We start from the raw sequence: 13,389 nt of genomic DNA on the forward strand, positions 1-13,389 counted from the left end.
AGTTATAAAATAAATACATTACAGGGATGAGAAACAGCATAAGGAATATAATCAATAATATATTCAATAATAATAGTCAATAATTTTGTATAGTGACAGATGATAACTACACCTATTGTGGTGAGCATTGTGTAATGCATAGAATTATTGAGTCACTATGTTGTACACCTGACACTACTATAACATTGTATGTCAACTATACATATTATTAAGGGGTTGGGTCAAATAATGTTAAGCCAATTTCTTTACTACAGGATTTTTTTTCAGAGCTTTTAACATGATAATACCTACTGTGAATTTCTAAGATGAAGGGGTTCTACATTCAATATCTATCAAACTTGTTGACCAAGAAGTGCTTTTCTTTTCTTTTTTCCTCAGGTACATCTCAGAAACTTATGCCATGACACATTTTTAGGAGACACTGCTCTAGTAAAGAAAATCTAATATCTTGATCTCATTTGATCAGAGGGCAGGAGTTAGCTTATATTTCCTGCTTTCCTAGGTATCTTGCTCTCCAGCATGGGCAGATACAGATCAAGAAAAGTCCTTTTTTTTTTTTTTGGCAGTAAATCCCGTTACTTTTCAAATCAGAAGATGTCTCCTCATTCTCCTAATAAAAGTTAAAATACTTTCCCTGCAAACCTTATCTTTTTGAGGTAGAGTGTATCAGTTAAGACTGCATTTGACTGCAGGTAACAGAAAGCCTTTTGTGGTGGTTCAACAAAATAGGTGTTGTTGTTTTTTTTTAACAACAATAACATAAAAAGTCCGAGGTAGGCAGCCCAAGGGTGGGTCCAGTTGCTCAAGATAATGCTTACAGCTTTCTGCTTCACAATCTTTGTAGTGTGTGTTTTACGCCTTCATGGTTGTAAAATGGCTGCTCAGTTTCTAAGCACTTTGCGTTCTATGAAGGAAGGAAGGGATAAAAGCATAAGGCAAAGCCTAAAGGATCTAATAAACTAAATTGTTTTTCTTTATTAGGAAAACAATAGCCCTTCTAGACTCCACCCCCCTTAGAGTTCTGCTTAAATCACATTGGCTGGAGCTAGCTCACATGGCCACTCTGAGCTGTCTGTGTATTTACGAAGTTGGGTTTATTGGTGCCTCAAACAAAATTGGGGTTCTCTGAGTAAGGAAGATTGGGATAATGGGTATTGGGTAAGATACTGTCAGTCTGTTACATATTGCTTGGCTTACTTCTGATTTAAAAGCTTGTTTTCTCTTAGTAAAATTTTAAATGTTTTTATTTTATTTATTTTGAAAGAGATAGCACATGAACAGGGTAGAGGCAGAGAGAGAGAGTGAGAATCTCAAGCCTGTGCTGCCAGGACAGAACCTGACTTGGGGTTTGATTTCAGGAAATGTGAGGTCATGACCTGAGCTGAAATCAAGAGTCAGGTGCTCAACCAACTGAGCCACTCAGGTGCTCTCCACTAGTGAATTTTTGTAACACACTAAACTCCTTTCTGAAAGAGTTCAGTTACAAAACTGATGGACAGTTGAACTCTATCCATATTTTGGCTATTGTTGATAATGTTGCTATAAACATCTGGGTGCATGTATCCCTTCATATCTGTATTTTTGTATCCTTTGGGTAAATACCTAGTAGTGCAATTGTTGGATCATAGAGTAGCTCTATTTTTAACTTTTCTTGAGGAACCCCCATCCTGTTTTCCAGGTAGCTGTACAAGTTAGCATTCCCACTAACAATGTATGAGGGTTACCTTTTCTCCACGTCCTCGCCAACATATGTTGTTTCCTGTGTTGTTAATTTTAGCCATTCTGACTTGTGTGAGTGATATCTCATTGTAGTTTTGATTTGCATTTCCCTGATGACGATTGATTTTGAACATCTTTTCGTATGTCTGGTAGCCATCTGTAAAAACCCATTTTTTTATTAGTGTAAAAACACTGCATTTGGATCAGAAGATATGGACAAGCAAAAAGATCCCCATGGGATAGGCAAAGTTTTCTTAGGATTGAGAAAACAACCATACAAAAATTTGATAAGTTAGACTTCATCAAAAAATTGTTTTAATTGCTAGAGACAAACCTCTAATACAGAAGAATTCCGAATAATTTAGTTAGGTACTCCACCCTCAAGGAAAGGAAGCATAACTCTCTACTCCTTAAGTGTGGGTTGTGTGTGATTGGTCTTCTTCCCAAAGAGTGTGGAATGGAAAGGGAGAACAAAGAGTAACTTTACAGTGGTACAGCATAGCAGCTTTATTTATAATTGCCCCCAAATGGAAACAGTTCAGGCACCCATTGAGAGAAGAATGGATAAACCGACTGTGATTCATTTAAAGTATATAGTAATAACAGGGAATGAACCACAGATACATGTAGCAGTATAGATGATTCTCAAAAACATTACGCTGTATGAAAAAATCCAGACACAAAGGATTTATATGATATGATTCCATTTATATGGAAGTCTAAGACAGGCAAATCTAATATGTAGGGAGAAAAGTTGCCTGGGCGGGGGCTTAGGGCAGGTATTGATAGGGATGAAGCATGAAGGAATGTTTTGGGAGATGGTAATGTGCTATATTTTGACAGAGCTTTAGATTATGTAGATGTATGTGTTTGTCAAAACCCATCAAATGTCACACTTGTAATTTGTGCATTTAACTGTATGTAAACGTAACCTAAAAAAATAAAACCGTAAACAAATATTAACTCTAATGATATGCATGCTGAAGTATTTATGGGTGAAGTGTACTGCTGTCTGCTACTTTGAGGTGCCTAAAAACAAGATGGATTGATGGATAGACCTGATAAAGAGATTATAGTAAAATATCACTGTATTCATCCTTCATCCTGTCTGCACCGTTGATGGGGTTAATCATGAGTAAAGACTGACAAAATTGAGTTCTGTAGTAGAGCCAACAAAAAACTATGGAAGAATGGAGAAAGGAGTTATTAATTGTGCCTGGTGAAGGCTTCACTGAGAAGATGGTATTTGATGTGGGCTTACTAGATGAATACGTATGATCACCTCCTATGAAGTTACAGCGGCATCCAGAGTGAGGAGCAATAGCTTAGAGTATTAGATAATCTCAAAAACATGCAAAGAAGGAGGAGAAGAGATAGAGAGAACAAGAGATTGCATTGTGGGTCGAGGCTGAAGGTAAGAAATAAATATATTGGAGGAATGATTTTTTAAGGAGCAAATGGCTGATGCTAATAAAAAAGCAAAGGCTTAAACTGGAATCTTTTTTTTTCACTTTTTTTTTTAAATATTTTTATTTATTTCTAGGAGAGAGAGAGAGACAGCGTGAGCAGGGGAGGGTCAGAGAGAGAGGGAGACACAGACTCTGAAATAGGCCCCAGGCTCTGAGCTGGCAGTCAGCACAGAGCCTGACGCGGGGCTCGAACCCACAAACTGCGAGATCATGACCTAAGCGAAAGTCGGACGCCTAACCGACCAAGCCACCCAGGCGCCCCTTTTTTTTCACTTTTTGAAGGTACAGCCTCATTCCCATGTGTGCCCTTGAAACTCTTTTCTGGAAGAAATCTGCTGTAGTTTGCTCTTCCTGGACAACCCAAACAGATGAGAACAAGTCAAGTCCAATTCCTCCTTTTATTCAGTAACCTATTGGTCACTTCTTATGAGGTTTTGACCCATCCAGTTAGCCCTAATGATTTCTACCAAGGCTTCTCCCAATTTGATAGACTCCAAAATCAAATCAGCCACTTTATATCACCAGCAGCCTTCTCTGCGATGTCAAGGCGTTTGAACTTTATCTTGTAGACCAGCATTTGCAAGACTGTATTTAGAGAAGCCCCAAGTGTTCCATGAGATGGTAGTAAATGTTATTTGAAACAAGTGTCCCATTGTCAGGTAAGTTTGGAGAACGTTAGCTACTCCCTCTTGGATAGTCACAATGTCCATTAGTGTAGTTAAGATTCGGAAAATATTTCAGTAAATACTGAAATTAAACTTTGTTTAATCCAGCATCTCCCACAGTTACTTAAACCACCTAACCTTTTTTTTCTGTGCAATATTTATTAACTTTGATGGGAGATTAATGGTACCCAGAACATAATTCAGGATATGCAGGGAGAAGCCCTGTACAAACAAACAAACAAACAAACAAACAAGGCTTTTAAGCAGAGCACTAACAAGCTAATGTTACACATTAGCAAGAGCACTCTGACACCAGTGTGATGAATGGATTGATTAGAGAGGACTTTAGTAGAAGGAATGGCAATTGTCGAGGAATGTTGGTGAGGGCTTTGACTAGATTATGACAGTGGAGAAGAGAAGAGGACATGTTGGATTAATATTAAGGTGGTAAAATTAATAAGGCTTGACAATAAAATGTGAGAATAGGAGGGGGAAGATGTTTCACCTGCTATTGGGTATGTTGATGTCAAAAATGTTTGTTAAAGATTGGTAAGTTGGATATATTGGCTTTGAGGGAAATCACTTATGAGTGAAATCTGGGTTAGAAATAGATATTTTAGACTGAAACAGTATAAAGTGAGAGAACAGGCTGGGACACCAAAACTGAGTATTTTAGGGTTAAGGAAAGGAAAAAACCCTAATCTAAAATTTACCCTTTTTTTCCACTTTATTGATATATAACTGACATATAACATTGGGTAAGTTTAAGGTGTACAACACGATGATTTGATATACATGTAAATTGCAAAATGATAACAATAAGGTTAGTTAACACATCCATTACCTCACATAATCACAAAAATTTTTTGGTGAGAACATTTAAGATCTACTTTCTTAACAATTTTCCAGTATATAATACATTATTGTTAATTATAGTCACCATGCTGTACATTAGATTCCCAGAACGTATTCCTCTTATAACTGGAGTTTGTACCCATTGACCAACATCTTCCCATTTCCCCCATTCCCTAGCCTCTGGCAATCACCATTCTATACACTGTTATTTTGAGTTTGGCTTTTTTTCCTACATGTAAGTGAGATCATACAGGTGTTGTCTTTCTCTGTCTGACTTATTTCACCTAGTGTAATGCTCTCAGGGTCCATGCACGTTGGTGCAAATGGCAGGATTTCCTTATTTTTTATGATGAATAATATTCTATTATATTCCACATCTTATTTATCCATTCATCTGTCAATGGACACTTAAGGTGTTTCCATGTTTTGGCTATTGTAAATAATGCTGCAAAGAATATGGGGATGCAGATATCTCTTTGAGATAATGATTTCACTTCTTATGGATACCCAGATGTAGGACTGCTGGATCACAAGGTAGCTCTACTTTTAATTTTTTGAGGAATCTCCCTACCATTTTCTATAGTGGCTGTACCAATCTACATTCCCACCAATAGTGCAAGAGGATTCGCTTTTCTTCAAATTCTTGCCAATACTTATCTTTTGTATTTTTGATAGTAGTCATTCTAACAGGTATGAAGTAATATCTCATTGTGGTTTTGACTTGCATTTCCTTGATGATTAGTGATGTTGAGCATCTTTTTATGTACCTGTTGGCCATTTGGATGTCTTCTTTGGAAAAATGTCTATTTAAGTCCATTGCCCACTGTAAAATCAGATTATTTGATTTTTTGCTATTGAGTTGTATGGGTTTATAGATGGTCTTTTATTTACTTTTTTAATGTTTTATTTATTTCTGAGAGAGAGAGAGAGAGAGAGAGACTGCGTGAGCAGGTAAGGGTCAGAGAGAGAGGGAGATACAGAATCCGAAGCAGGCTCCAGGCTCTGAGCTGTCAGCACAGAGCCCGACGTGGGGCTCGAACCCACGAACCATGAGATCATGACCTGAGCCGAAGTCGGACGCTTAACCAACTGAGCCACCCACGTGCCCCAAGAAAACTTTTCAACAGAACTTAGTAAGACTTTACAATATAGGTATAAAGTGGATTCCCCCGAGTAGACTCTTAGGATGGTAGCAAATACCTTGGTATTATGGTGTTAGGGGACTATCGTGAGGACAAGGTGACCTATGTGAAAGGCCTCTGCCAAATGAAAAGTAATCCTGAGTAAGTTGCTTTTGATCTATCTGAAGAGCAGGCTTGTTAACTTAGTGGTGTGGAGATAAGGTAAGCCTTTTTCTTTGGAGATAGCCGATTACTACCCAAAAACCTGTACATGAATGTTTACAGCAGTGTTATCCCTAGTAGCCAAAAAGTGGAAACAACCCAAAACCCAAAACTGGTGAATGTATAAAAACTGCTGTGTATACATGCAGTGAAATATTATTCAGCCCTAAATAGAATGAAGTAAAGATACATACTACAACATGGGTGAACCTTGGACACATTATGCTAAGAGAAAGAAGCCAGTCCTAAAAACCCACATAGTCTATTATTCTGTTTATATGAAATGTTCAAAAGGCAAATAGAGACGGGAAATCGATTAGTGGTTGCCAGGGGCTGGGAGAGATAAAGGAATGGGGAGTGTCTGCTAATGTGCACTGGCTTTCTTATTTGGGGTGCTAAAAAAATGTTCTAAAATCAGTGGTAATGGGGGGTGCCTGGGTGGCTTAGTCGGTTAAGCGTCCGACTTTCGCTGAGGTCATGATCTCGCGGTTCGTGGGTTCAAGCCCCGTGTCGGGCTCTGTGCTGACTGCCAGCTCAGAGCGTGGAGCCTTTTTCGGAGTCTGTATCTCCCTCTCTCTCTGACCCTCCCCTGCTCACGCTGTCTCTCTCTCTCTCTCTCCTAGAAATGAATAAAAATCTTAAAATAAAATAAAATAAAATAAAATTAGTGGTAATGGTCGCACAACTCTGTGAATATACTAAATACCACTGAATTTTACACTTTAAACAGGTTAAATTTATGGTATGCAAAAAAAATCCCAATTAATTTGCATTATGACAAAATACCAATAACAACAAGAGAGGTGGGTACTCAGGTTGTTTGGCTATCGTTTCGGTCCTTCAGGACCTGGGGGGTTGGGCTCAGGGAGGAAAGCCAGTAAGGGACGAAGCAGGAAGCTTGCCTGTGCCTAGCGTGCTCGTGGCTGGACCTGAGGGGCCTCAGGATGCCTCCTTTTGCAGAAAGACTGAGTGAAGCCCCTCAGGACAGCAACTACAAGGGCTTTGGGTCAAGGAAGGAATACCTAATGTCCTCCCCTACTACACATTGCCTTCCCTTATCTCCTTTTAGCCCTGTTTTGGTTAGTAGCAAATGAGTCTCTTCTCCAAGGCACATGCTCTTGGCCATGCAGCCCATTTATTCACAGGAAAAGCAGCTTTTGAGTCTCTGAACAGCCATACTGGGTCTTATGCTGGTCAAACAGTTTGCACAGGGCATCCATATAGAGTGCATGGTATTTTTCCACCATTTCCTGGCTTGGTTTTTCAATTTTGGGCAAGGGCAGAGGCTCCCCAACTGCCAAGAGAGATGGGAAAAGGAAAGGGGCAAGTGTTAGAATCTTCTCTTCCTTTAACCTCCTTCTCCGTCCCTGGGCTTGATCCTCTCACATGCCAATCCAGCTCCCAGATTCTCCCTCTCTGCTGCCCTTTTCTTTGGTGGGGGGTGGGAGGGAGGGCTGAGGTTGAAGTCAAGAAAGAGCTGAGGTGGCCTTGGGGCTGAGAGTAGCACTCACCCACAGTGACGATAGGCAGCGAGTATGGCAGGAGCCCTGTGGAGCCTTGGCGGAAGCCTCGTCCATAGAAGACACAAAAATAGAAACCAAAGATACCACGGAAGCGCCTCTGGAACTTGTACATCCAGCTGTCCTTATGGAATACCACCTGATCATATACCTCAGTTTCTCCAAAAGTGAAGGTAGGGACCAGATGAGCCCTGAAGGAAAACCTCAATTTATTTCTCAAATACAGGCTAGTGTGAGAACCGCCCAGGAAGAACGTTTGTTCCTGGCCAGACTCCCATGTATATAAAATCCCTGTAACATAAAGCATTTCTTCTTGCACTAAACAAGGCTCCCATATTTACTGTCTGTTGTCTTGAAATTTTCAAGGCCAGTGAGAATGCTATCTCTGGGCCAGGATCACAAGGGCAAGATATGCAGATGTAGGGAAGGATGAGGGGTTTGGGCAGAGATCCCCAGAAATCCACATCATGGAAAGAAAAGCTTCCAGGAGGTGTCATGTAGGGAAGTACCTGACTCTGTTTCTACTAGTAGGAAGCATAGAGAAGATGATGATGATATTGAACAGATGCATATATATGATATGCCCCTCACCCACAGCGACTATGCATAAGGTATTCTGCCCTTGAGATTAGAGCAGAAGAAGGTTGTTTTCCTCTCAGGCCATCTGAATCCACCCTGACAGTGCCCTAGATACAGAATCAGGCTCCTTAAGTCTTCCTGTGAGAGAAGAGTAAAGAGAGCATAGTCTGTCTTACATCTTTGCGAGTTATTAGTAGCTCTCAGCACTCTAACATATGTTACCTTATTGGCTCCTCACAGCAGAAAATGTGCAGGGCACAGTGGGGGGTTATTTTCTTTATCTTACAAATCCAGAAGCCCAGGTTCTGGTCCATCGCCTTAACCACTCGGCCACAAGAAGCCCAGGTTCTGAAGGGGAAAGGTCACCCAAGCAGTCAGTGAGTGGCAGGACATGGACTAGAACCCAGGATTCCTTCCTCCCAGCTCAGAACTCTCTCCCCTACATTATGCTCCAAACTGATGGACAAGGCACTCAGGCAAGGTCCTTAGAGGAACTACTTCCCTTTTCTCTGAGTCTGCAATAGGACAATTGCAGTGGCCTGGCCTGTGTCCAGTGGGCTGGCCCCTTGATCTGATGGTGCACCCCACAACTCCGGCTTAGGGCACCTAAGTTCTTTACCTCCTCTCTCTATCCTCAAGTTAGAGTGGCTGATAATTATCCACCACTTACTGTGTGCCAGACACATGTAGGTGTTTTAGGTGGATAACTTCATTTAAGCCCCACAACAACCCTATGGAGTGGGTAAAATTATTAGTAGCCACATTATGACAATGAAAACACCAAGACTCAGAATGGTTAAGTAACCTGTCTCAAAGTGCACAGTAAATTTTGGAGCCAGGATTTCAAATCAGGCCCCCTGACTTCAGATTCTATGCACATACTCACCATACTGTGCTGCCCCTTGCACGTAGGATTAAAAAACAGATGTAGGTATCGCTATAGATAGAGATGATATGGACATCATCTGTATACTAGGGAGCCCTAGCCAAGCCCCCTGATAATGAATCTGGGTTTTCTGGTTTGGCTTCCCGAGAATTGGTCTAGCGAGGTCAGAAGGAAAGGATGATGTAAACCTTTCTAAAATTCTATGGCTGTCTCCTCTATGCGCTAGTAAGTTCCATGAAGGCAGGACTGACTCATGTATGATTCATTTTGGCATCACTTACCAGGTCATGCTGCTCAGAGAAAGAAACCCACCCTTGCCCTGGGAGGAACACCTACCCATGCTGTAGGGCTGTGCGCACAAATCCCTTGCGCTTCTGGAGGATGAGGGTGGTGGTGTTGGGCACACTTTGCAGGGCCTCTCCCACACCTCCCACTACGATGCCCACGAGGTTGCCAGGGCCATGGCTTAGCAGGTAGTCGATGGCTGGCTGACTCACAGAGCATACACCTGAAGAGAATCAAGGAGCAGAGAGAGGAGCAAAATAAGGAGGGGGGGAAATGGCTGAGACAGAATACCCTCTGCTCTACTCCTCATCGTGTGCCCTCTATTCCTATGAATCCTAGGAGGAGAGTCAGTGAGATGGGACAAAGGGTGTGGAGAAATGAAGGCTCTGGGCACACCCAACATGTTTCACTTTGAGGCAATATCTCCACTTAGTAGGAGGCACTGGGTCAAAACTTTAGTAGGAAGGTTTCCAGTGGGATAATCAGAAGGACTTTCTGAATCCCAACTATATAATCTTACGTTTTTCTTTTCCTCTATTGCCAACAAATAGCAAAAGTTATTCTTTACTGACCATATACTCTGTGGCGAGCACTATATTGAATGCTTTACTTGTATTATCTCATTTAGCCATCACACCACATCTGAAGTTGGATTATTATCATCAGCATCATGTTATAGATGAGGAAACGGAGACCAATATGGGTCCGGTAGCTTGCCCAAGACCACACAGTAGGTGGCATAGCCAGGATGCAAACCCAGACAGTTTAGCTCCAGAACATGCTTTTAACTACTATGCTATGATGGGAGTCAGTGAGAGGTGGTTGAGAGGTAGGGAACGGGGCTGAAAAAGGTACATCTCTCAGCAAAGAAATGGGCCAGAAGCTCCAGTAAGTATGGTCAGAAGTACCTTTGGCCATGAGGTACTCCCTGACAAAGGGGATCTTGAAGAACCAGGACAATGTGGCTAAGTGGGGAGTGATGCCTGGGAAGATCTTCGAGAAGCCTGTGGCCTCAGTGCAGAAGTTGCAGAAGGCTCCAAAGGTCAGGAGGCCATGAGGGTGAACCCCCATGACGTAGTTGTGCTCAGGTGACAGGTCTTTTGTCTTCTGGATCTGCCACCATGGAAAGAAGAGTCAGAGGTGGTGGAATGAGATTACATGAAGAAGCAAGCATGAAGACAGTTCAGGGATCAGGGCGCTCTCTAAAGCAGAGCTTTTCAACAGATAGGCAACGAGTGGGTTTCAGGGGCCATGATATTAGTCTCCTCAGCCCCTGGAAACGAGGTAGGATCCAGGGCAGCTAGAACTGCTGAGCTTCTTGCCTATGGCTGCAGTGCTTTCGGCCATTTATCTCAGTGCACTTCATGCATGGTATCATTTTGTCTGAGTGCTGCTATGTGAAAAAGTCAGCTCTAAAAATCGGGCAATGTTTGTTGTCTACTCCAAAAGATGCTCAGTATAGCAGTACGTTTCTAGAACCTCTTCCTGATATTTTCTCCCCCCAACCCCTTCCAGTTTCTGCCTAAGTAACTTCTATCGAGCTTTGAAAACCCTGCTTGAATATCACCAAGTCTGTGAAGCTCTTTCTTGCCCCTCATCTCAATTACTTGTGTACCTCGCACGAAATCATAAATATATACTCGTCTGTCCTCATTAGATATGGGCACCTTGATGACAGATTGCATCCTACTCACTTCTCTGTACCCTAGACATGTGGCACAAGGCAGGCTTTCAATCAATATTTGTTAAACTGAACTGTTTTTGCATTTCTGCCTGTGTTTTCTCATAGGTCATGCCAAGGGTGTCCAAAGTATGCTAGCAGAGTAGCGAGTATCCAGTAGCTATAGCTATTGAGTCCTGAAGAATGTCTAGTCTGCGTGGAAACTTCTCTGGTATGCTCATTTTCCTTATGGCCAACCCTAATTATTTGGCATGAATGCCTAGTATTTTGGGAACTGTGGGAGATGCTGCAGAAGAGACACTTACCATAATGGGGAAATAGTCCCTGATATGGGTCCAGGCGCACCATTTCCTTACCCAGGCTGAACGCCTGCCACCTGAGACAGAAATATCAGTAGGGGATGGTGTCTGTCTTGCCAACCCCATCCCTCCCGCTCACCCAAGGCTTTCCGAACAGTGCGGAGAGACCATGGCTCTGCTAGACAGGTGGAAAAGGAAGAGACCCCAAGATGGTCCTGACTGGCCCAGTTCCTGTGGCTCTGAGAACTTGGATAAGAGGCCTGTGGCACGGTGAGTGGGACTCCCTGGTAACAGGTTAAGGTGGAACATTCTTAGGCCCTGTGCTCTCTAGGTCCATGAGTCTTACCTTTCTCTGGGGTCTTCCAGTCCAGGAAAAACCAGGCAAAGTAAAGCACTGGTAGTGGCCACAAGCATGTAAACAGCAGGTAAATGGAAAATGGCTGCAAGATCCAAACTGATGAGGGAGCAGGTCAGACCAAATTTGTGCTGCCAGCAGAACTTGGCCACATACATCCCCATTAAGGACCCTCCAAACTACCCAAGCCCCTGGTCCTGGCCTTCTGCACAGTCCAACTCCTGGACATCCAGCATCCCTGTGCACTTGCTCCCTTGCCCACTTACCATTCCTCTACTCCTGCTCCGTGCCTGCCACCAGCTCTCCCCTGCCTCCTGCTCCCATTTCATCCGCCATTGTTTCCTTCTTATCTCCTATCTCCTTTGTATCCATTATTCCTGAACCCTTACGAAACCGTCATCCTTTCTTGCCTATATACTATGCATGTCGCGCCACACCCTGCCCACTCAGCGTCTGCATCCTTATACTGTTTCCCATTCACTATTCTTGTCTTCTTGCCCACTCATCATTCCTTCAATATCACCATCTCCCCACATGCTACCATCCCCACTCCCCAGACTGGAAAATTCTATGGTTTAAACACAGGCTACACTTCTCCGAGTCGGTAATTCTAATTCTTTCTCTGGTCCACTCTCCATGCTTCCTTACGATCATGGACACATCATATGCCTATTCCCTGGGCCTTACTTCCCCTCTCCAGATAGTGAGGGTTAAGAAGTGGTTAAAATTAGCTGGTTCTACTCATATCCATCATGACCCTGTTCTACCCCTCTGCCTGCTCTGTCTCCCGTGGCTCTATGTCTTCCTTCTCCCGGGCACTCGTGGAACTTGAGACCCCTTGGCTTTACTCTGTGGTACCATCATCTGAGATGATCACAGGTTAGAGACGAGACTTCCCAATGAGCATGAAACTCGCCCCAGACCTGGCCCCGGCCTCTCATTTTGCCTTCTTGCCGTGAGGTCTTGGATCAGTACTCACACATGGCAAGGTAGCTCAGGGGCCACTGCAGAAGCATCAGACTCTGGAGGTACTTAGGCTGCTTGAAATAAGGCATGACTGTCAGGAGCCTGAGGAAGACAAAGATCCCAGAACCCTCTTCCGGCCAGTGGTGCCACCAGCCTCTGGAAGCTCGCTCGACAGTGACTGCCTATGAGCAGACGGATTTCTACCTGCCTTCTCCCTTCCTTGTCCTGCCCCACACCTACAACCCACTGCAGGGGGCAGGCTTTGGAGATCAGGGACTGCCCTATCAGGTCTGAGTCCTGGGCCCTGGCCACTTGCCCTTTGACTCATTCTTGAGATTATTAAAACATCAGGATTAAGAAAGGTAAGAAGGCTGTCATCTAGTCTGAGTGACTCAGAGATGAAGGAAATACCTTTCACAGGCAACTCTGAGATTGCAGAGGTTGTGGTCTCAAAGAGATGGCTGGTGGGAATGGAGCTCTGGGGGTTTGTGGGGTAGGGAACACCCGGGATTAGGTTCTTGTTGAGACAGACTATTGCTCTGAGGCAGCCTGGCTGGGGATGTCCCCCTCTTTTAACTTTCTGCTACAAAAATCTCTGAATATACACAAAACTGGAGAATGCAACAAACTGTTATCTTTGTGTTCATGTTTTTTGTTCATCTTTAAGAACTATGAATACTTTGCCATACTTGTTTCATTTATTGCCCCATTCTCTATTTTTCCTTGGGGTATCTTAAAGAAATTCTAAGATATCATGTCATTTCGCC

General features: G+C 43.0%; 1 protein-coding gene across 1 annotated transcript; it reads right to left on the reverse strand.

Moving 5' to 3' along the window:
- Positions 1–7,190: 7,190 nt before the first annotated feature.
- AWAT1 (acyl-CoA wax alcohol acyltransferase 1) lies at positions 7,191–12,711 on the reverse strand. Its single transcript, XM_039253319.1, has 7 exons — positions 12,636–12,711; positions 11,648–11,755; positions 11,308–11,378; positions 10,230–10,434; positions 9,373–9,544; positions 7,563–7,762; positions 7,191–7,345 (listed from the first exon to the last, which is right to left on the reverse strand). Exons 1-7 carry the CDS (start codon positions 12,709–12,711, stop codon positions 7,191–7,193), a joined length of 987 nt encoding a protein of 328 aa, XP_039109250.1.
- Between the last annotated feature and the right edge of the window lie 678 nt (positions 12,712–13,389).

This window comes from Hyaena hyaena, unplaced genomic scaffold (assembly GCF_003009895.1).
Source record: "Hyaena hyaena isolate Hyena2069 unplaced genomic scaffold, ASM300989v1 scaffold_451, whole genome shotgun sequence".
In the NCBI taxonomy this organism is placed as follows: domain Eukaryota; kingdom Metazoa; phylum Chordata; class Mammalia; order Carnivora; family Hyaenidae; genus Hyaena; species Hyaena hyaena.